The sequence below is a fragment of the Chaetodon trifascialis genome, chromosome 15, assembly GCF_039877785.1.
Source record: "Chaetodon trifascialis isolate fChaTrf1 chromosome 15, fChaTrf1.hap1, whole genome shotgun sequence".
Lineage (NCBI taxonomy): Eukaryota > Metazoa > Chordata > Actinopteri > Chaetodontiformes > Chaetodontidae > Chaetodon > Chaetodon trifascialis.
The window spans coordinates 16,512,075-16,536,079 of record NC_092070.1 but is presented as its reverse complement, the minus strand read 5'-3'; the positions used below and the strand labels follow the sequence as shown (position 1 = coordinate 16,536,079).

At 43.0% G+C, this 24,005-nt stretch overlaps 1 protein-coding gene across 8 annotated transcripts in view; it reads left to right on the top strand.

Annotated features, from left to right (window-relative positions):
• The window catches only part of LOC139342878 (BAH and coiled-coil domain-containing protein 1), a 65,779-nt gene extending 56,911 nt beyond the window's left edge, over positions 1-8,868 (top strand). For all 8 annotated transcript variants that reach the window (XM_070980147.1, XM_070980150.1, XM_070980151.1 and 5 more), the window contains 7 exons: positions 1,078-1,153; positions 3,465-3,573; positions 3,708-3,824; positions 3,929-4,090; positions 4,384-5,621; positions 5,790-6,026; positions 6,164-8,868. In XM_070980147.1, coding sequence (XP_070836248.1) covers positions 1,078-1,153; positions 3,465-3,573; positions 3,708-3,824; positions 3,929-4,090; positions 4,384-5,621; positions 5,790-6,026; positions 6,164-6,373 — 2,149 coding nt within the window. In that variant the 3' untranslated portion in view covers positions 6,374-8,868. The remainder of the gene's footprint in view (positions 1-1,077; positions 1,154-3,464; positions 3,574-3,707; positions 3,825-3,928; positions 4,091-4,383; positions 5,622-5,789; positions 6,027-6,163) is intronic.
• Positions 8,869-24,005: the final 15,137 nt, after the last annotated feature.

Here is a 24,005-nt window from a genome sequence, read left to right as displayed (position 1 = left end):
CAGTTCCAGCTCTACTCGACTCGGTTCTACTCTACTCTACTTGTTTTGGTTGAGTTTCCATTACAATTGAGTACTTCATAGTACCTCCTCAACGTAGGCGGGGTCGTCATACCACGGCTGCGCGAAACTGCCATGACGTCAATTTGTACGCGACGCAAACAGAGCCGACAAACAATGGAGGACATCGAGGTGATGTTGTATTTGCTGCTCCGTTTGTGGCTTTTTGTCACACACAAACCCAGAAAAGTCTGGACCTCGTCGACGGACCACGGTGATATTTTACGAGCAGCCATTTCCCTCGAGTGAGAATAAAGAATAAAGTCAGCGGTTGCTGTTGCCCAGCGTTACAATGGAGGGGGCGGGATTGTTTTTCCAGTGCTGGACGTCGCAGACCAGTGAAGACACTCTCCGGCCAATCAGTGGCCGACAGGCTGTTGACGTCACACATAAAGTATCGCTTCTACTCGCTTGGAACCTCGCCAGAGCAGGTACTAAAAATAGTATCGGGTACCAGGTACTATCCCTAATGGAAACACAAAACAACCAGGTAGAGTCGAACTGCGCTAGTGGAAATGTGGCATTTGTTTCACCGTCAGATCAAAGTGTTTAATCCTACACAGCCACAAATACATATATTACCTCATCGCCAGGCATCGTGCAAACACCTGTGGTTAAAAAGCAAAAATAGCATTAAAATAAGTTGCATCTTTCTTCTAAAACATGCACGCAAGTACCGCTTTTGTCCACAGGGGTCAAAATCAATGCAAAATCTTACCAATCACAAAAAAAAGAAAAGAACTTTGCACAACAGGCCCAGAAATTATCACCAGTATCCAAATTTTTGCCTCTTTTCTTGTCTCTTTGATCCCACTTTAGGTGTTTCATCCTTAGATTGCAAACCCCACATTGCCCCATGCTGAGCTCAGTATCAATACAGCTCCTCTGGCTCAGGCAGCAAAAAGATGCTATAACAACAGCAGAGTGGGAGTAACATATGACATGGGAGCCAGGCAAGCATAATACAAGCATCTGAAAATAGCCTCATCTTTCTCTCTCTCTGCTGTGCTTCTTCTCTAGCTTTAGCATTGTTATCGACGGAGAAAGAGGAAACCGCCCAAGAATCTATTCATTGGAGCAACTGCTACAGGAAGCTGTAAGTTCTCCCCGCTGCACTAAAACGTTCTTTGTTATGAGGAAAACCATCACTTCTTTGGTCTTCTGGGTCACTCAACACGTCTATTTCTCTTAAACATCCTTTTCACCCTCTTTGCATTTCTCCGCTGCCTTCCAGCCATTCTCTCAGTCCCTTTGCTTTTTCTCTCTCACCCTCCCTTCACTGCCTCTGAGGACCGCTGAGAGCCATCTAAACCCCTTAAATGAATATGAACATATGGGAGGCAGGGTCTTTGGGTTTATGTGTGTGTGTCTGTGAACGTCCTTTAAACCAGATTTTGTGTGGGTGGGATAATCCCACAAACACCTGGATCCGTTCACATTTTGAAGTTTAAATGGGAGATGACATGGACTTTACATCCCTGTAACAGAGTTGTTTTCAGGCTCAGGTCGACAAGACACAACATCAGAGAAGCTAGCTAATGATGACCTGGAGTGATACAAAAGTGTTGGGCTATCAAGCTATCTTAAGACATATATCTATTTCACAATAAAAATGTTCACTCCTTTAGCATTTTCAGTTGCATCTGGGGTGGTTAAGATTTCTTTTTTACTGAAACCACAAGATTTGTAACTCTCACTCAGTTTCATGTTAAGATACAATTATAGTTTACCTAAGTCATCCGTGTAATGAGACATAATTATACATTGTAGAAACCACAGCACATTCTTGGCTGGTATTCATTTGTATTTAGGTAACATGTGCTTCCTGGTGTGCTTTGCATTCAGAATAGAGTTTTAGTGCTTGCTGCAGCAGGTGACCTTTGTCCCATTTTATGCACTGAGAGGATGCTGGTCTCTGTGAACTAATAACAGCTGGGTCACCTAAAGCGATGCCGTCAAACCCACATCTTTTCCAACTGTGGAAATAAGTCTTCGCTATTGCCAAACAGGGCACAGGACGTTGTGTTTGCACACAATGGAGTGTCCGGAGATAATGACCCTGGAAGAATAGAGCAGAGTTTAACTGGCATGATTGTGCTTTGGATTAATGGCTTTTGCTGTCATTCTAATAGGGGAAAGGAGAAGCTGCCAAGGGAGCATGATAACTGTACTGGGACCTCATCTAAAATGGTTTTGTGATCATATTTCACCCAAAGGCATGAATTATAATGTAGTGATGTTTGACTAGATGCACAGCGGTTGAATTTCCTGTTGGTTATGTTGAAGTGCAGCACGAGCTATTTGAAAAACATAGCTGGCATACATTTTCAGTTCAAGACATGAGGTATTGCTCACCATAACCTTCATGTTTTCAATTAAAGCGGGATCAAATATTCAGTAAATATTGAGAGGAAACTTGAAACCTTGTGTTATTTCACCTCTCTGGAAACATGTGTTTTAAGTTAGGTGAGATTACTGCATCACAGGTGCACATGATTCAATTACGCTTCTTCAAATTCACTTCCTTTTTTTTTTTTTTTTGCACAGTATTAGTTTTTTGTTTGTTTAGGTGTAACTCCAAGAACACTCTTGAAAGAGATCTGCATGCTATTATTGTTTATATCTCCCTATTAGCAAAGAATTACCACAGCATCCAATTCTCCACAAAATCAGGTGTTAGAAGATTCCCCTCCCCTCACACATACGTTAGTCCATTTACTGTCAGACTGATTGTCTCCTTATATGTAAGCTTGCTCATATTGATCAATGTTAGTTTTCCCACAAAGCCTGCTCGCGGTGCCATTTTCTAATTCTCCTGGCCGTTCTACACCAAGCACGTCTGGCAACTTTAGTCTTATCTAAACACTCGTTGGATAGCAGCTGGTTCTAATTATGCCATACTTCCACTTTCTTGCCTTTAAATTAGTCTAAATGCCATTTCTTTTACTCTGACACCAATACCCCGATTTTCACCACGCTCCTTCTCTCTTCCCCATGCGCACACACACACATACACCCACATCCACACCTCATCAGTCAAAGGGTCCCTCGCCATGGCAACAGTAAATGAAAGCAACCTGAAAGAGCCCCCAGTGAGCGGCGGATGCTGGGGCTGCCTGCATTGTTGGAGGGAGGATCTGGCAACCTGCAATCACAAGCCCTCTATTCAGGGCCTCTTTAGTATTACTCAGCAAGTCAGGATTTACTGCATCATGGCTTCCGTTCTTTTCAGCCCTGACTGGCACATTGGCATGAGATAAGTGCCGCTTGGAAACGTGGCATAGTGACTGCCCATGCACAATGCTCCATGGCTCTCACACTGTTTGTACGTGTGTGTGTATATACATGTATGTTTGTGTGTGTACAGCCTGAAATGAATCTTAATGATGTTTTGGTTTGACCCACAGGTCCTGGATATACGTCCAGAGTCGGAGACTGTGCTTAGTGAGGGAACCAGGGTATGTGCTTACTGGAGTGAACGCTCACGCTGCTTATACCCAGGATATGTTCGCAGAGGTGAGACATCAGCTTCCTCGATCTGTTTTCCTTGTGTATCTTCTGTATTTTTAACTATATATTGTGCTGTATTTATACACTTCATTTGCCCATTTTCCTGCTCACATGAGGAAGTGCATTTTTATCTCTTGCAGGTGGTTCGTCTGATGAAGGGAAACAAGGAGGAGTGATGGTAGAGTTTGATGATGGAGACCGAGGGAAGATTTCTCTCCCAAACATCCGCCTGCTGCCCCCAGGATACCAGATTCACTGTAGGTGTCTCCCCTCTGTATAACTGGGAATTTGCCCTTTTATGTTGCGTTGCATTGTCTACCTCTAGGTAAATGCTAACAATTTTTTACTCCTTGTCCTTTAGGTGGGGAGTCATCTCCTGCCCTGCTGGTACCCAGTGGGGCAACAGCCAAGAGAAGTTCTAGTCTAGAGCAGGCCCCCATCAGTGACAGACTATCTGACAGACTCAACGCTATTAATACAGTAAACAACAGCCAAACTCTAACTGTTCACAAAAGACGACCAGGTAAGAATGAAAAAATTCCAAATGTGGAATTTTAGACAAAAATGTCTTCATTTAGGCTGCTGTTTAGCAATCTTTGACAACCATGGGTTCATAAGTTTTAAATACATTTCTGTGTGTTTCTACACTGCCCAGCTATGCAATCCAACACAAATAGCCTTGAAAAAGATTTTAATGTCTGTAGTTTTGGACAGTTGTACCAATAAACCTGTCAGTGTACAGTAATTACAAATGAGACACAGTCATGTTTTCTAATTTGCGATGTACTGTTAAAACATGACTTTTCTTCATTCTAGGGAGACCAAAGGGTTCTGGGAAAAAACAAAAACAGCAGCAGCAGGCTGAGAATGCCAACAGAAATCCTTCACCTTTCCTGGGTTGGCCTTCATTGGCCAATACCAGGAAGAGGATGTCTGACAACCTATTTCAGCTCAATGGGTCACCCAAGAAGGCACTGAGAGGAAAGGAGGATGACTTTTTCCCCTTGCCTCAGACCCAGCCACTGGCATCTACCCCAGCCAAAGGCCTTTTCAGCAGTAGCTCCTTTGAGGTGGACTCCTTCAGCAGCATTGCAAATGGCTACTCCTCCTTCTGTTCTCAGTCTACAGGGCCAAGTCCAGGTTTATCTATGGGCCCTAGAAGTGGGCTGTATAACCAGAGGCGCAGGCAAGATGAGCTTGTTATGCCAAGGAGCAGGAAGTCTGGGCAAGAGTTCCTGGTCAAGTTAGATCATGAAGGAGTAACATCTCCTAAAACAAAGAATAGCAAGGCTCTGCTGTTGCGAGGTGGATCTTCCAGTGTGAGTGGCATGCCCAGGACAGAGGCTTACTCTCACCCAGTCCTTCTGGTTAAAGACAACAAAAAGGGTGGTGCCTCTAGGGTAGAACTTCTTGTGAAAGGAACCACACTTCAAAGAAAGCCCTCCGATTCTCTGCGTCTGGGTGAATATGGCGACTTGGGCTTCAGCTACCATAGAGAGTGTCACAGCTCCTACTCCGATCTGGATGATGAAGAGGAAGAGAGAAGGCGGGCTGCACTGGCTGCGGCCTCAGGGGGACTAAGGACGGCTGGCCGCTTCCTGTCTCGTCTCTCTGTCTCTTCCTCCTCTTCTGGTTCTTCAAGCTCCTCCTCTTCAGGGTCACTCTCCAGTTCAAGCCTGTGTTCCTCTGACAATGATTCCTCCTACAGTTCAGAGGATGAGGACAGTTCCACACTGATGCTTCAGAGTTGTCTGTCTTCCCACCGGGGGCTCCTGCAACCCTCTGAACCCTCCACTTCTTCAAGGTCACACCAGCACTCCTTTGTGGCCAAAGCTGTGGCTGTCTCCAATGCCAAAGGAGGTCCCCCAGACCAGGTCTCCAGCAGCAAGTCCCTGAAGAGGAAAGAATGCACTAGCTCCACCTCTAAGCCATCTAAGGATTTCATGAAGAAACCTAGGATGCTTCCAGATGACACCTCATTTATTCCAAGGCCCAAGATGTCTGCATTCCTTGCAGGACGACAAATGTGGAGGTGGTCAGGAGACCCTACGCAGGTGAGAATAGTAATGTTTCTACTGCATACCTTTGATGTAGCATTTGTCTTTCTTTTCTTGCATAGTATCAGTTCACGTAGCGTGAATACTAAATCACTAGAGGCCAAGAGAGGTAATTACTATCATCATCATCAAGGAAGTTTGGTCAAAGTGTCTGGTTTTCCACAGCGGCGAGGTCTAAAGGGCAAGGCCAGGAAGCTTTTCTATAAGGCCATCGTGCGAGGAAGAGACACAGTAAGAGTGGGAGATTGTGCTGTATTCCTCTCAGCTGGACGCCCTAACCTTCCATATGTAGGTCGAATTGAGAACTTTTGGGAATCCTGGACCTCCAGCATGGTGGTCAAAGTCAAGTGGTTCTACCACCCTGAAGAGACCAAGCTAGGCAAGAGGCACCGAGATGGCAAGGTGAGCCACGATGAGGGTTACATTTTAATGGTGATTGTTATTTGTTTATAGCATGTGAAACTTTCACGTGACATTGGTCTTTCTTTGTTGGTTCATACATACAATGATCCAATTAACCCTGTCTTTTCCCTATCCAGCATGCCCTGTACCAGTCGTGTCATGAAGATGAGAATGACGTCCAGACAATCTCTCATAAGTGCCAGGTGGTGAGCAGGGAGGAGTATGAGTGTCTGACTCGTAATCAGAAGCCGAACAGTACCTCCCCAGACCTCTACTACCTGGCTGGAACGTATGACCCCACCACTGGTCAGTTGGTCACTGCTGAAGGGGTTTCCATCCTGTGCTGAACCTCCATGAGGACACTACTGAAGGACTCCTATGGAGGAAGGATAAAAGTCCATGAATTTACCTACAAGACCCTTCAGGCTTGGAAGACAAAAAGTGTTCCTTGGGTTTGCCTCAAGGACCCATGGACTAAATGTCAGCACCAAAGCAGTTCTGTCTGAGGTTACACACTGGAGTCTACTGGCATCTAACCTTTGTGGAAGTGAAGGGGATGTTGATAACTGGTTGATCCTTTCAAGAAGAATAGTAGTGTCTGGGTCTTCCTGGGCAAATTCAATTAATGGCGTTACAGTCGTCTAACTAATCTCTTTTTAATAGATCCATGTGATTGACAGCTTCATAACTGGTTTTAAGACTCATGCTTCCAGCTCCTATCACATGTCACCAAAGGGGAGCTGAGAGTGCATTTGACTGTGCAAAGTATCAAGAGGCTGAATAGTCTCTGCGGACCAATTCTTTCAAGGTAGCCTTACCGAAGGGAATGGAAAAGAAAGTGAGGCATGGGGCTCTCCCTAGACCTCTTCATTCCAGGGAAGTTAAAAACATGTAAAGGATGTAAAGTTGATGTCTGTAAATATTTTGAATTTTTCCCAATCAAGCCATACACTTCAGTACCTCTCACCTGTCTTAACTGTTCAGGTGTACATTGTACAGTTCAATTATTGTATTGCTGTCTGTTGTCTATATGTACATAAAAGCTATTTTATATAGGAGTTTATTGTATATATGAGATGTATCTTTCCATGTTTGCGATTGATTTATTTTTATATCGGTGTAGAATACATTACGTTGTGTTTCCTTTGCTTTGGGAAGTCAAGATTGGAGATGTTAGTGTTGCACTGCGTATGCCCTGCTGAGACAGACAGAGACAGACAGAGCACAAACAAAGACAGAAGGATTTAGTCTATAACAGGACAAGACTCACTTTCTGAGAGAGAGGGGTCATTCTGTTTAAAAATAGGTCATGTGGCTTTTTGTAAAAGTGTTCTGTTACTTTGCATTTTTTGTTATTCTGTTTTAAACACACCTTTTATTTATGTAACTCTCAGTTGGTCATCATCACAAGGCAGATCCCACTGGACTGCAATCACGGGTCAAAAATGATTTAAGATTAATTAAATGAGTATACAATTTTGACACAATATTTGTGTGTGATGAGTGTCCTGGCATCACTATAATCATGTCCACACAAATCAATTTAGAGCAAGACTGGGTCTCTTAATGAAAATGTGCTAAATGTGCATTGCACTCAAGAATGCATAGCTCAGCACATTATGACCTAAAATACCAAAGTGTCTTTTAATATCTTTATTTCCTTTATTTAAATTTAACCTATGTCAAGCACCTGTACTGAACTCAAATCAGAAATCACTGGTAACTTATAGAAGACTTGTCCTCCACTATATGCATACATATTGGCTTTGCATTGTGACAATGGTTTCTTGCACATGTACCTGCAGTTTTGTTTAGTGCAAACATATGCAGCAAAAGGCCACCTGGGAGTGTGATTATGAAGGTCAAGGTACTGACAAAGTAAGATGTAGAGTACTGACAATTTGTCGGAATTAGTCTATTTTAGTTTCATCAGCCATCTGTGTCTATTTTGTACAGTACACGCACATACTCAATGCTAACTGTGAAGGACAATCAGATTCACAAAGCAATGGACATAGAGTAGGTTCACTCAATCTGAAAATTACTTAAGTTTATTTAATTTGTGCCAAGTACATTTTGTCTATTTTTGTCTTGTTTGATATGCAATCCTGAGTATTCTTTGTTCACAAAGTTTTTATTTTGTTCGCCAACATTTTATTTATTGTCAATGTTGCTGTTTGTTCATGCCAAGAGCGCTTTATGAGAATGTGACATTGTTTTTCTTGGTGTGATGTCGCATTTGCATTTCTTAAATAAAACTGGTCTTGTAGAGGCCATCTAGTGAAAAGAAATAAAGCAACACTGGATTCTTCTCATCCACAAACCTCTGTGAATTAATTCTGTTATTCTGGCTGTGTCCCCTTCATCTTACTGCACCCGCCATCTTACCGCACCTGCCATTTCCCATCAACACATTTGTTAAATCTAGCATTTTGCACCTACTGCTATTTTCAAAACTCAGTTTTATCAAATTGCAAAAATTATTTTGCTCTGCTTTAGACACAGAAATAGCAAATTCCTCAGAGCAGTAAAAATGTTATCACAGTCACAAATTACAGTGTGTGTGTGATTTGATTTTGCTGGAGTAAATGTTAGAACACCACTGCTTACTGTGGGTGACAGAAACAAACAGGGTGAGACATTTCAGAGGGTCTGAATGAAGTTTTGTAATGTGACTAAGATGTTGCCTTTGAAAGAAAAAGCTCAAATGTATTTTGTCATTCAAAGAGACAAAAATTTGATACCAAAGAGACAATATTTTAAAAACAGACTAACCCAGTCCACTTCCATTGGTACCCTTTTCCACAAATGTAAGGTAGATTTGTTGGTTTTCTAAAAGAAATTTAAAAAAACCCAGGAAGTTCAAAATGTACCCATTAGCACAATTGGAGTAACTCGTTCAGGCAAAGCACTTGCATGTCATCAGCTGATCAGTATCATTTGACTACAACAATCAGGCAAGTCAATAAGGAGCTTTTATGACAAACTGATCATCTGTGCTGCCTTTGCTGAATATAGTGTTGATATCTACCTATATCACACGCCTGATTTCTCCCTTAACCATCCCCCAGCCTCCACCTGTTCTAGTTTCTTATTACTCAACACGGCGATGCCAGCTCCTGCCTCGTTGTGCATTATGTATATCACATATTAATATCTGTGTGCTGGGCTCTGTTCTTTAAACTCCTTGGGGAGTTTCAATGTGTTCCCCTTAGAATTTCGAGGCTACTCGGATTCATTTGTAAAGCAAGAACAAGCCACATTTTCTGCCAAATTCTTTTATTTGTTGCAATAAATCCTTTGATGTAAGTGTCTCTGGCTGAACTAAGTTTACGTAGGCTTTGAGTTCCTTAGTAAATAGAGACAGATCTGTCACAGCATCAAATAAAGCCTACTGGGTTTAGCTGCCAAGCTCTGTAAATATGATGTTGACTGATTCAGAGATAGATGTGAATTTTTGTGATTCATGATAAAATACATTTGCCCATTTTCTTTTAAAATGAATTGGTTTTTTGTTGGTTTATCTCTCAGATGGTAGAAAACCATGAGATGGGCCCAAAAGCTAACTAATACTAGGACTTTGTCCCAAACCTCTCAACGAGCCTATCAACATTAATGTGTTTGTGTTTTCAAGATTTGTAAATGTGTAATTTCTGTAATTGTGCTGCAATTTTTACAAATAAATCTGTGGTATAGGATCACATTTTTTTAAAAAGTAATAAATATCCTAATAAACAAACAGATTTTATTCAAATTGATGTTTGTTTCTGGTCAAAATAAAGGGATTATAATATGCATTTTTTTACATCTGGTAAATGGAGGATAGATGTAAAGGAGGGCGCTCTCTAGTGGAACACCAACCACACTACAGCACACCCAACAAGCATGAAGAACACCTTTATGCTTCTTCTTCTTCTTCTTCTTTAAAAAAAAAAAAAAAATCAAGGACATGCTGTAGTCTTAGGATTTTGCAGTGTAATAAATGCCAGCAGTAACATGAATCCTTCTCAACTCAGTGCCTGGAGCAGCAGGTATATTCCTCTACCCGAAAACACCATCCATAACCTACAGCATCTGTCCATTTGCATACATACTCGTCAGCTTTGACAAAGCCAATCTCTGTAACCTGAATGAGTGAAACAACCACTGGCTAAGCCTGAAGGAGACACAATATGGGTCAGTGACCTTTCTCTGACGGCCCAGGGGTCTTTTTGTCCTGCGTAGAGCCCCAGCACCACCACCCCTCCCCCTAATGCCCAGACAGGGGCTAATGGGCACATCAGTCATCTCCAACAGCGGCCCAGTGAACACAAACAGCTCTGTTTACCACCACAACCTTTAGTGTTGACTATGGCCACTGCCCCGTGTCTGAGCCATGGCCCTTCCTGCATCAGCAGCATGGGGGTAGGGCTGACTCTCCCCACCACTGGAGCTGAAGATGGGGTTAAAAGTGGGTGTGTGGGGGTGTTTAGGTTATTATCATGTTTTTAGAGGGTTTGGCTTCATTACTCCTTTGTGCTTCGACAGAGTCAAGTTACATCAGGGATCTAATACGGACATTTAAGGTGTACTTGCAATATTTTTCACAAACGACGCACTCTGAATTAAGCTACCCAAACATGATGCATCTATGGGAAAAATAAAGCCACTAAAACAGGTCAATGCCCAAAAGTTTTCTATTCCTTTCCTCATTTTAAAGTTTATAACCTGGATTCTGTTACCTCTCACTCGACAGACTGGTCGGACAGCCTCACTTTTCAGTGCCTGTCTGGATCAGCTCGCTCAGCATCCAGACTGTGTTGCTCAGTGTCAACAAGAGGAATGCTTTCCTGCACAAATATCTACACCTCATAAATGTCTCGCCCTCTGCTTGACCCTGTCTGGCCTCTGACTGTGAGGGGGTTGAACAGGGGACAGACAGCATGGTGTGTGTGTGTGTGTAGGAGTGGGGTTGAGGTGAGGTCTTGGGTCTTAACAAGGTGCTGGGAGAAGAGAGCAGGACAAACAGATCACTGAGGCGCTGACTGCTTCTTCTTAAAGGGCACTGAAGCCCTGATCATTCATTTTTGAGGATATCAGCTATGGAGCAGTTACAGCAACTGAAGAGTAACCTCAACCGGACTCTAACAGAAGCTTTCAAGCAATTCCTCTGCTGAGTGAAGTAAAAGTGCCGCCTCAGCGCGAAAAACAGAGAACGTCTTTGATGTCTACATTTGGATTCAGACAAATATTGAAGAGTCAGACTCGCATACGAGAGAAATACGGTAGTGCGGCGTATACAAAAAGTGTAATTGCAAAAAGGAAAATTACAGGGAAGTTAGGGAGTCTTTCAGTAGATCTAATGGTAAACAACATAATTTTGTTTAGTGATGGATTCAAGGCTGAGTCTTTAAACAACTTTAAGCGCATGAAACCTCCACAAGCTCAAAGCGTGTGCATGTTTACAGCATGTATTACGGAAGGCTTTCAGAGGTGAACTGAATGCTGAACCACCTGCTGTTTGCAAATACCTACATTTCCTCATAGGGATATGCTGGACTAATGTGCTGCATAGGCGCATATGCCGACACACAGTCAACTCACTAACTGTGGTGTGTGTTGCTTGCCGTGGCCCAGATCCAGCCATGCCACCCCTAATCCATTTCTCTGTTGCTCATTATTAGTGGCTTGTAAAGATTCTGTATCAGCTATGCTAAAAGAGCTTTTCACAGTATTACATGGGATTACTGTTGCTCCTCGCTACATATGTTGCTCACAAACTCTGATGTAATATCGCCACCCTGTTTACACGACGCTGACAAAATTGCAAAAGCATGACTCATTATCAGGGTCTTCCCTCATTTTGTTTGTGGGTTGAGGTTGTGTCACAACCTCTTTTATCCAAAACTCATCCCTCTAACACTTTGCCATGTCTTTCTTTCTGTTGTGTCATACAGCAGTGGTGTGTCCACGAACGAATGAATGAACAAGGAAAATGAAAAGAGAGGAGAAATCAGCATGTTCATTAGAGTACACAATTTAAGGAGGGTGGTCCACGTGCGAATTTCCCCACGAGAGATTAGGTTTAGCGAAAAAGGGGACTCAATAGCCACATGGTCTCAAACTATCTCAGTTATGTATCTGGCCTAAACTGCTCACTCTTAATGTATTTATCCAGCTTGGCAGCAATCGCAGAATACTGTGTAATCAGCGGATGAATGCTGTTTGTAAATGTGTCTGAACCCAAAAGATCAAATCTTTCCCAGCTTCAATTTTGTGCGCATGACCTGGCTGTGGTAAAAAGAAAGAAGCTGACGGGAGGGCAGCAGTAGTCAGCTGAACCAGTCTGCATAGTTAGAGGGGCTGGCTGTCACCTGTGACTCCTCAATTTACCGTAAAACCTGCATGGATGCCTTCCTGCGTCCCTCTCGAATCACGAAACGATACTGTGCCAACACTCACTGTCCACAGTACTCTACTGACCCAACAAAAACCGGGGAAAAGTTACAGCCTGTCATAAAAGGGGTCAGGCACCTTCTCGCACAATCCCATTTATAAGTGCAGGACAGCTGGAAAGGCTCTATATCTCATAAATAATAAAGACCCTTGGCCCTCTTAGAAGGGAGATCAGCTCTGAGCTCAATTAATCAGTTGCACCCAAAATCAAATCTAAGGGCATTTGGTTTACAATTAACCCACAGAATAGCACTGGCTTTAGTAGGTTATGTCTCAACTCTTCTAACTATCCATCTCATCAAAATATAAATATAGAGGTCAGGTATTGTATGGGAACCTGAAGCTGGAGTAGAACTGCTGTTAAGTTCTTTCACAATACAACCCCCTTTCTCTCCACACCTTCCTGTGTAGTAGTGTTTGTGCATTCCTGTGTTGACAACCCCTCCATCTAGTTCTCTGGGGTGTTTACCCCCTTTCACGGTAGCAGGAAAGCAGCTCCCGCCATCCCATCTCTGTTTACATTGCTCTTCTCCTCTATTTACTCTGTGCTCTAGCGCCCTGGCGCACCGCGCTCCAAACAGCTGTTCCATTATGGAGAGAGCGGGCGCTTCAACCACACAGTGCTGCCACACAGCTCTCTCTGACAGCCCACCATGGTCGCTACCATGATGACTGCCTGGCTCCGCTGGCACGCCTGCCATTGTTGCCATAAAGCTCAGTCTCCTTCAATGCCAGAGTGGCTTCTGGGCATAGAGTCAGCCAGGGCAACTGTCAGAGATTGTCTTCAAACCGCAAGACAAATTTGCCAAGTTCAGCTTTTGATTAAGTGTCTCCGTTTTGTGGTGATTTAAACAAGCAGCAATCATATCCAGATGATCTAGAATAAACTGGCACAAACATCTTTACAGTGAAAATGGGCTTTTATGGGATGTCATTACAAAACATACTGCATTTTCATCATTTTGGCACATTTTCTGTAAGCAATATATCCCTATATATCCTACTCCTACATGACATCATCCATAGGGGCCATTATCCCATGGAGCATGATGATCCTTCCTCTGAAATGCTTTGCCTGGCTTGCTGTCAGCCAAAAGAAAGTCTATTGTCTAACTGACTGCCTTAGGGTCATACCATACCATGAATCTCCAGTGAATTATTTTTACCCTTTGCATGTTCTTTTTCCTGCTGGTGTGCACAGCTGGTGCTGAGTCAGGAGACAGGAAACCAGGGAGAAAGGCCACCAAGCATCCCCAGGCTCCCAGTGGACCGCTGCAGGGCCCTGTGGCTACAGAGACAGGAGACACTCCATTTATCACAATACAATGGCTTCTGCTTCGGGCCAGTGGAATATGGGCCTGTCTGGTTCTATATACTGTATGTTCCTTCATGTCTATACAACTGCTAATATGCGAACTGGCATCAGCGTGCGTGTGTGTCTCTTCCTCTCAAACTGTGTTTGTGTATGCATGATTAGAGGTGTTTCATTTAGCGTGGCATACAGTGCCTCCTCAAATATAAAAAGATTAATAACGTCAGCAATACAATAAGTTACACATTTAAAGACCCGGTGCAATCTCGTCCTCCGAACGTACACTAATTCCGAGCTGCGTGATATGAATGACAAAATGGTAACAGTATACGGTGTAAAATCCATCATCCATGTTTCACACGTGAGTACGCCACTGATCAAAGAGCTTAAGATCCCCCTCCCTCTCACTACAAGGACCTTCTTTGGTTTCATTTTTCTGTTTTTTTGATCAGAAATATAAAAATATTGCTATAATAATTCCCTTAGCCCAACTTCCCTGCATCCGTTCTATTCCCTTTTAGCTAACTGCATTCATTCGGTGCAACGATTGAGTCTAAATTCACACTAACATGGATATTTGTGCAGAAAAGTCACCAGGATGTCAATAAAATGCCGTTTTTTCATCAGCCTAAAGACTGAACTCATGGTACATGTGAGTAACAGGTAGGGCTAATCTATTGTGCTCCTGTGAGAGCTACGTGATAAAAATAAAAATAAGAGAAGAAATTAGAAATGGAGAGGAAAATCTCCCCTATCCTGGGATGCAGGTGGTCGAAAACAACTGATGCACTGTCGCACATTCATCGCAAACCTCTCAGGGTGATGAAGACACATGCGTGCAGCAGTTTAAGCTGTTGCGCACACACGCACGCATGCACACACAGAACCTCTTTCTCCTATCTGGCCTCGCTCTGTAGTAGCCTCACCCACGATGAAAAGGGATATCAGCATGTATAATGGCACGAGCGCTGAGTGAGCGTATTAAAGAGAGAGACGTACAGCGAGAGAGAGGGAGAGAGAGAGAGAGAGAGACAGAGCATGAACTCATGCATGCATGCCTGTGTGTGTGTATAAAAGTGCCAGTCATAGCAGGATATAAAAGAATTCTGCCCAGCTGCCAGGCCCCCAGCGCCGGTTGCCAGAGCCCTTAAACACATCCATGTCCTTCACTGGATGGCTCTGCTCTCCTCTCCTCTCCTCCTCAAATATATCTAGCACTTTAAAAATATACAATCTGCTTAGATACTAGGCAGTCATAAGCTCCATGACTGGCACTTGGACATCTTATCAACATGAGTTGAAGCCCCTGGGCAACTAAGCCAGGCTTTGATCAGACATTTTGGAGACATCTCTCATTTTCTTCAAACAAATCCATTGGGGCTGGTGTGCTAAATTCGAAACAAACTCAAAGCACGAAATGTACCTCGTGATGCGGGAAAACAGAGGCACCTCCATGCACGGGCTGCTTAATAAAGAGGTGAGAGGTTGAAAAACAATCTGCATGTGTGAGGGAGGAAGTGAGGACAAAAAAAGGTGAAGAGAAATTCTGTCAGAGAGGAGAGGGAAGAGCCCAGCATGCATGGGCCGTGCTATGAGATCAACTGACAAACATCTCTGCAACCTTGGCAGAGGCAAATCAGCATCCATGCCCTGAATGGCCTGTGACAGTTGTTATGTACAGAGACCCAATTTCACCTTATAGCTTCTCTTGAATTTTAGCCCAGCCACCTGTCAGTGGGAGAGAAAGAGAAAGTGAATGAATGAAAGACAGAGGCAGAAAAGTCAGGCTCTGGGCCCGCTGCTGAACAGTAGGGGAGAAAGTGAAAGAAAAAGAGAAAGAGAAAGATGTAGACAAGAAAGAAAATGAAACCTAAATGGACCAATTCAGTTGGTGGAGCCACACGGAGAAATCACCTGAGGGCAGTCTCATGCCCTGTTTGTGTCTCCATGGAAACGGGCCTCCTGAGTGCGCGCCTCTGCACAGACTGACAGTCGTCCAGCTAGCAAGTCCTGCTATTGATTTCCACACAATTTCCCTGACCAGATCGGTGGAAGAAGCTAGCCTGTGGTCAACTCCTCTGCTGCAAGCCAAACGGGTGCAGAAAGCTGCTGTGTGTTCTCGTCCATGCTCGGACTCAATAGACAGCGGTATTTTTAGTATTTTAAGAAGCATTTCACATGTGTGCGTGCATTCTTTCACTCAGCCCTAATGTATAGCTCCCATCAGATCAGATAAAGTATTTTTTCAGCTGCTACCAGGCATTTGCTTTGGAAATCTCCAGCTTTGAATATATTAAGTTTTAAAGACTTCAACCAACTGGGCTAAAGACTTGATAACATCGTACAGTCTGGTGCCTTGAGATATAAATACATCTACAGTACAGGGCATATCTGTTTTGTATCCTGCATGGTTTCAAGCCCTGCGGCAAGGCTTCTCTGTCATCTCTGCCCACTCAGCTCCACTTCCCTTGCTATCCTGACCATAGGAACCAGATCAGAGGCTCAAGATGGCCTTTATCTGGGGCCTATTGGCCAGTGTCAGCTTACAGGCCAGACTCTGTACACATGGCACATTATGGAAGTTTTAATAGGTGATCAGAGCAGCTGTTGCGGGCACAGCGTTGATTTACTGTGGCTAAGAGAGGGCTTAATGACTATAGAGGCAGACAGCTCTTAACCCTTTGATGTGCGTTGGATAATGTAATAGGATCAGGTAGCCCCCTGGGAAAGCTGCATGTACGCTCATGCACTAGTATAAGCACACACTAGCACAAACGCTTTTCGAATACAATTACACTGTCTAAAAGGTCCTTAACAAGAGAGTGCTAACCTCTTACTCTTATACAGTAGAAAAACAACATACAGGTTTGACTTGTGCCGCTAGTCACGGCCTGTGCCGCACTTGTAACGTCCATGCATGAACACATAAACACACGCAAGAAACACACATCCACACATAGCGGCGTTGCTTGCTGACAGGTGGTGCATGCTCAAGGAAATACAAGCTTACCCAGCACAAACAGCCCCAGTAGGCTTAGCACTTCAGCACAGAGCAATTGGAGTACTTATGCAGAAGGAAGCACTATTCAGACCATGCAACATCCATCTTAAGGGTCAAAGGGCACAAATTCTGTTTGCACCTTAAAGACACCACGATCCTCTCTTTTACAGTGTGTCTGAAATCACAGCTGGGCAAACAACAGGGACTGGCCAGGCCAACAGTCATGAGATGGATTAAACATCTGATGACATATAGCTTTGTGAAAACAAGACTACGAGCCTGCAGCCCTGCTGGTGGCTCTGTGAGGCTGTATTTAGGCACATCCGTGCTTTGAGCTAAATGCAAAGAGCAGCATGGTAACATGATTATAGTGACAATACTGATGCCATGCAGGTATACTGTTTGCCATGATCACCATTGTAATGTAGCATTTAGTGTTAGTGTGCTAACATTTGCTAATTAGCACAGAATATATGCAGGAATCTTTTTAAAGACCCTTTCCATTCATTGTAAGAGCTGATTGCCACTTCAGTTCTCACCGGTTAATCAGCGACATGCTTTAACTTAGATTTACTATACACTGATTGTAAGCCATTTTCCCCCGCTGCTTCTCTGACATCCGCCATCTCTCTCACTCCTGTCCCAATTCGGTGAACTAGGAGTTTATTTCAACCAAACCAGAGTTAGTGGTGATAGCTGGAACAGTAAAAAGTTGAACCAAGTGAGTTGGTGACATATTTTCTTTCTGTCGTGTTTGAATGAAGTGTGTTATACGATGTGAATGGAGTCTGGTGGCTTTGGCGAGAGCAATATAACAGCTGTTTCTGGTTGAACAAAAATTATCTTACTCTTCAACAAAAAGGGTGTATCTCTGTAGGGATCCTTTCCATAATGTTTTCAGGCACTTAGAATAACAATCTGAGCCTGTCAGTGGCAAAAACAAACACTTTACTGGACAACAATTGACGGTAAATAAACAGCCAGAAGAATTAAATGCAGCTCATTGTGTGGCTGACGGCTGTTTCACTCTGGCTCGATACTGAAAAAAATTGGTGTCTCCATTAGTAACTTGGACACACAAACATGGGAAAATAAGGTCCAGAATCAGATTATATGTGACCGGAATTTCTTCCATTTGTCTGAGACATTGGAACCTTCGATGACACGTTGAACAGCACCAATCAGAAACTCTGCACACACAACGCCATTTTCACAGATTGAAAATAATATGTAGGTCGAGCTGAAATGAACGCCATAGGACATTGTTTTATTTGTTTATTTTGAAATTTATAGGTAGGTAAATCTGTGCTTATCGCCTTCTGGCACACAAACAGTGCACTTATTTCAAGAGACGAGCCTCAGCCATGATTCAAACATGGCACTGCCCTCCAACCAGTTCATCAAAAACTTGCATTTCTCCATTAGTTAGGTAATTTGACACAGAATCCAAGCAATGATAACATTTATGCAAACTTTAGCTAACCAGCCAAGGCTCATTGAAATGCGATTTGTTTTGCAGGTATTTTATCAAAAATCAACAACTGGAAAAATGTAAATATTCACCTGATCATGACACTAGGGGATAAGTAAGAGGATCACCAGGATTATTACACTTCATCCAGAGGGGGTCATGAATGTGTGTACCAAGTTTCATGGCAATCCATGCAGCTAGCTCAGCAATAGCAAGAGCTTGCATGTCCACACACAAACACACACACACACATACATGGAGGAGAAATACCACAAAAAAACATTTGTGTGCAGTAATCATTACCGTAACAACTGAAAATCTCAGCCAACCTACTGTTTTGAACCCCAACATAAACCTCCAGCCTGGGCCCCATTAACCCATCTAGGAATGATAGCTAAATTGTCCGCTCGCTCTCTGAGGCCAGCCAGGATGTAATCAAAAACAGACGGAATAATCAACAAAAATGCTCTCTATTCCGGTAAGGATGTCTCCCGAAAGCACATGAATTACATTGAAGCAGGCACTGGGACTGTGAATGATGTTGGGCTACCGGCACCAGCCAAGTCACTGTCTCCCAGTGCCAAGTGAGAGGATGCCAGGCACTTCCTGGTGTAAACAATCTACCCACAGACGGAGAAAGAGGGGAGGAAACCTCTGAATGAGAAACAACAGGAGACGTAGAGAAGACCCAGTTGCTCAATGAAAATTTCTCCAGTGAACAAATGTGCTCAATTTGTCAGACAAGCTACCGTAGTCTGTTTGTGTGTGTGTGTGAGTGTGCACGCAAGGACAAATGGCATCTCTCTGTGCAGATGAACACATAGCAAGTGCTCAGGGCTTATGGAGACAGACGTTGGATATACAGCTTGGCTGAGTTCACACTCCATAATAAGGGCTTCCTCTCCTTTCTTCATCGTTGTCTCTCCTCCCACACATTGTCCCCTCTATTCCAACTGCTGGTCTAAACTGCTGTCTTCTAGCCAGTCTCCTATATGCCAATATCGAACTCACATGCTGCCATGAGTAGTGTATAGTAGAAGTCTGACAAACAGGTGAAGATTTTAATCTAAAAACCAGTGACGATCCCGAAGGTTTTGGATAATTCCTCTTTTCTTACCCCCTGGCTACTGTACTAACCACCCTGCTAACAGAATTTGCTGGGACGCTAAACAAACATGCTCCTCTGACCCTCTTAAAGGAACCTGGGACTAACTGGAGCTTTTGAATTAGCATGGGAAGGGGGTATAGTGCATAGACTGTATCGCCAGCTCACAGTATTTATGCACTTCTGTGTAAATCACTCTCTTTTACAGTCTCTGCGTGTGGGAATGCAGTAAAAAGTGAAGGAGGAGAAATGCAGTGTGACGTATGTCTGGCTCTTGCAGAATGGAAGACCTTGTATATAAACCTCTGAGTGAGCAGACCAACATGTGGAGACGCTGAAACACATGTGTTTGCGCATAAATTACCATGTATGCATGCACATGCACGCACAGGCACAAACAAAAAACACACACATGGGTAGGGGGTATTAGCAACGCATGCAAGCTCACATCCACCTAGACATTAGCTCACACACAAACGAGCACATTTTTACAGACAGACACACATACCTGTCATTGCAATTCACATGATCATTCTCTTTATATGAAAGAGACAGGGAATTGTCAGAGTGGCAGAAGCTGAGGCCTCATATTTGCCCTGCTGTCAGAGCCAGTGAGCAAAGGATGACATTAACATGAGCGCTCCTGTCCCTTAAAGCTCACCCTGTCTGCATCGAAACGAGAGCCCAGTCTGTGCACGGCTGCGCTCAGTGTCCAGCAGTCTGCAGTTTAATCAATGAGAAACTGGGTTTTTTTTTTTCCCCTCTTTGCTTACCTATTTCCAGGCTGCTTTCCATGAGAGTTGAGGTATCTTTGTCAATAATGTATTGCACTGACAACGATGTAACCTCCAATGAAGTTATACCACCTTCTCTTTCTGCATGACCAGCTCTGTCTTCACTCCTTGGAAAATGAGCAGGGGAGGGGGAGGTTTAACAAGTTTGGCTCACTCTAAAAACAAATGACAGCCTACAAAACAAATGTGGCATTACAACTGAGTATTAAAAGGCTTGACATTTACCAAGGCTCATTTATATGGCTGCCCATACTTAGCTCATTGGCAGCCCCCATTACACTGGGTAGAGCAGGAGTGAGAAGGCTAGGGCTGGGAAGGGCTGGGGCTGGGCAAACACAGTGGGGTGAGCCTTTAACGGCCTGTGGGAGGATCGTCCTGTAGATGAATGAACACCTGGATTAATGGGGTCAGCGAGCACCAAGCTGCTGAGAAAGGAGAATCCCAGCCAAGGCAGCCATTTTATATTTTATTTTTACTGCATGTCTCATGGACTGTTTTCCTCTGCTGGTTTTAGAGGGGGCAGCAGGGGGGTTTCAAGGGGGCATGAGAGAGCAAAGAAAGGACATTTTTTGGACCTGTGTACTGTATACAGGACACGAGCAATGGGGGTGGTAGTTATACAGTTAAGATCTCATGAACACTCAGCCACTTCAAGGACACAACCCCAGAAGGCAAAATGCAATGGGTTTATACTGGTTTGCCATAATTTGTACAAATATTAAAGAAAAGCAAAAAGAATTTACTTTGTCAGAAGCTCACCTGAATTGGTACTGATTATATTTCATTGTGAAGAGATGTATTGTGTACCGAAGTGTCATTATTCTTATTACTTAAAACATTTGTGCCTGAGTCATTTGGGAATTAGTTGGGCTCAATTTACTATTGTCAACCTTGACTGTTCTCTAGCTAACAAACAGGGAGGGTGCTGGCCCTTTAAATGGAGCTCTGAGTGCTTGGCAGGCTAATAGATGCAGTAAAGGTGCTATTGGATGGCAACCTGAAAAATGGTCTTATCTGAAAAGGTCCAGGACAGTTATAAATGAAATAATCGCGCTCGACACATTAATCCATGTTCATGCCCTAGGGGGAGACCTCAGCTCACCATTTGATCTGTGTGTGAGTGCATGTATACAGTATGCCTACGTGCGTGCACATGCATGTCTCTGTGTACTTGCAAGTAACCAGCCCCTTTGACTCATTTTTTTTCCCCTTTTTCCCTCCTTCAATCATTTTCTTTTAGAGCTAACAGCAAAGGTTTTATTATTCTTTCTGACTTGCTTTTAACTGGGAAATCCAGCGGGGGATGCGACATAGGGAAAGAGAGGGAGGAGAGAGAAATAGTAGAAGAAGAGAGAGAAAGATCTGAAGACAGGAAGACAAGTGAGAAAGATGGAGATGAAGAGAAATTAAAGACATTTGAGTCGCAATATGCGATTTGGCGTGGGCACTGGACCACCACGGTTTAAATGACGTACAGTTATTGCTCAAAAGGTTCCTGGAGTGCCAGGCAACCCAGACTTGCAAAGGAGTGGGGGCATCTGAAGGACAGACGAAAGACTGTCCTCATTTGTTGCATATTAATTCCATCATCAGAGACTCATGGCCTATCAGTGACAGTACGTCCTCTCAACACCGTCCTGGCTCTTTTCTGATTTGTGTTTGTAAGAAGCAGCAGGAGAGGGCAGCTGAGTAAAGATCTCAAAAACCAGGTCATCAAATCACACCTGCGGCACAGAAATCTGTTCAGACTTTCCTTTCAATTCTTAGAATAATGCTTTCAATCTGGATCAATCTATTTGGGACCCAAAAAGTATAGACAAAAATGTTTTACAGTCTCACAACTCATTATTTTTGCTACAATTTAACACACTTTGTATTTCAAATATAAATGCCATTCAAGCACTAATTTGTAAAAAGTTGCAATACTATTGATCATTTATTTGAGCCTCTTCTAATAGTCTATCATCTGTCAATGAAGAAAATTGCTCAGGTGTCCTCACACTGACACATAAGTATATGAACTGGATGACTGAGTTACTGTCCTGTCCAGGAAGAGCAAAGGAAGACACGAGGAGATTCTCTCCTCTGCACCCTCAGAAATCAATTTGCTGCACTGTGTCATGAATTAATTCAGCTTTTGCTTTGTGCTCACCCAGCCAAGCAACTATTTTCTATTAGGAAGCTTGTGAGAAAATGAGTGACATTCTTCTCATGAAATGTTTCTCATTTCACAGCATAACCCAGTGAACACAGGAGGCCAAATTTGTGAGCGAAAACAAGTTAGAATTTACAGTAAACACTGCCATCTACTGGACATGAATCAATTGTACCACGTAAGCATGGTGCGCATATGCACAGAAGTGCAAAAATAACTGAAAGCTGGGCCGTGTACCAAAATAGATAATTAGGTATTATATTTGACATCCAAAAACAAATACCACTCACACAAGGACTTATAATGTGTTTGTACTAATTAATTACAGTATTGATTGTGATCTCACTGGTGAATGGTATTTTTCAAAATTCCCATGACTGGCAAATAAAGTGATCAAATTAGCATTGCACTTCCAGAAAGGTAGGGGACTTGTAAGAGACAAGATTTAAAAACAAAAAACCAATAGTCAAAATCATTGCAATCAGATGCTGAGATATCCTGACTTTCATTTCCTGGTATGGGTCAACCTTCACAAAGACTGGAGCCTAAACTTCTATACTGTCCTTTACTAGATGGTGCCTGAAAATGGTCACATCTTTCAAATTCAAAATTCAGTGGTTTTCACAGATTGTGCAATATTTCTAGTGTGTGACTACTAAATTCACCTTGATTTGAGTCTTTGCAAATCATTTAAGAAGCATGGACTGCAATGTCATATGTTGAAAAAAAGTTACACACCTAACAATGTCACTATGGGAACAAACAAAACAAAGCAAAACAACAAAACAAACAAACAGCAGCATTGTATTACACTCATTCAGACCTCAGTCTTCTACCTGCAATAGTAAATCACTGTTGTGTACTGGCACAAGACAATGCTGCCCCCCAGTGACCACTGGGTGAAAACACATGAAAAATAATGTTTCGTGACATTTTTTTGTTTGAGGTAAAAATATAATATGTTTAAGCTTTGGGAAAAAAGAAATATGTTTTCACATGAAGAGAACAAAGTAGTTTCAAATGACAGTTAAGAGGTTAAAAGTGCAGTGTGAGCACCCTTAATGTTTGCCACTTCCACTGATTTAAGATCCAACAGTGACCACACAGGTCACTGGAAGGAAATATGAGCTAACACAGCCCACAATAAACTTAAAACTGTACTGTACTGAATTAGTACTGCATGTCAAGATCACAATGCCAATAGGGAGGTTGTGATCTCCACTCACACTGTACGACTTTGCAAGAACTCGGATCTTTCTTTATGTTCAATTTTTATAACAATATATATTTTGCTGTCAAGTATAATCAGGAGTGTAACTATGAAGTACTATGTGTGTGACAATGATTTCTATTCCTTTATCCATTTACAGCTGCTTACTTTCGTGGCACATCTTTTTGACATCTGAATCGGAGGGCTGAGTCCCACAATTCTCTCTAAACAATGCAACAGCCATGATCACCCAGCCAGCGGACAGGTGTGCATGGGAAAGAAAGCAGATACGGTTTAAACGTGTCAAGGTCTCTTTATGATTCTTCACATAATCATTTCTGTCTCTTTTCATCGTGTCACTACTGTGTCTTAACCCTCTCTTCTGCCTCTTGCTCACATTTACATTTGCTGGTAAATTACTGGGATAATGTTCAAGGTACCATTCGAGATTTTCACTAAATCCAAAGGCTACAAAACTCAACAGAAGCAAAAGAAA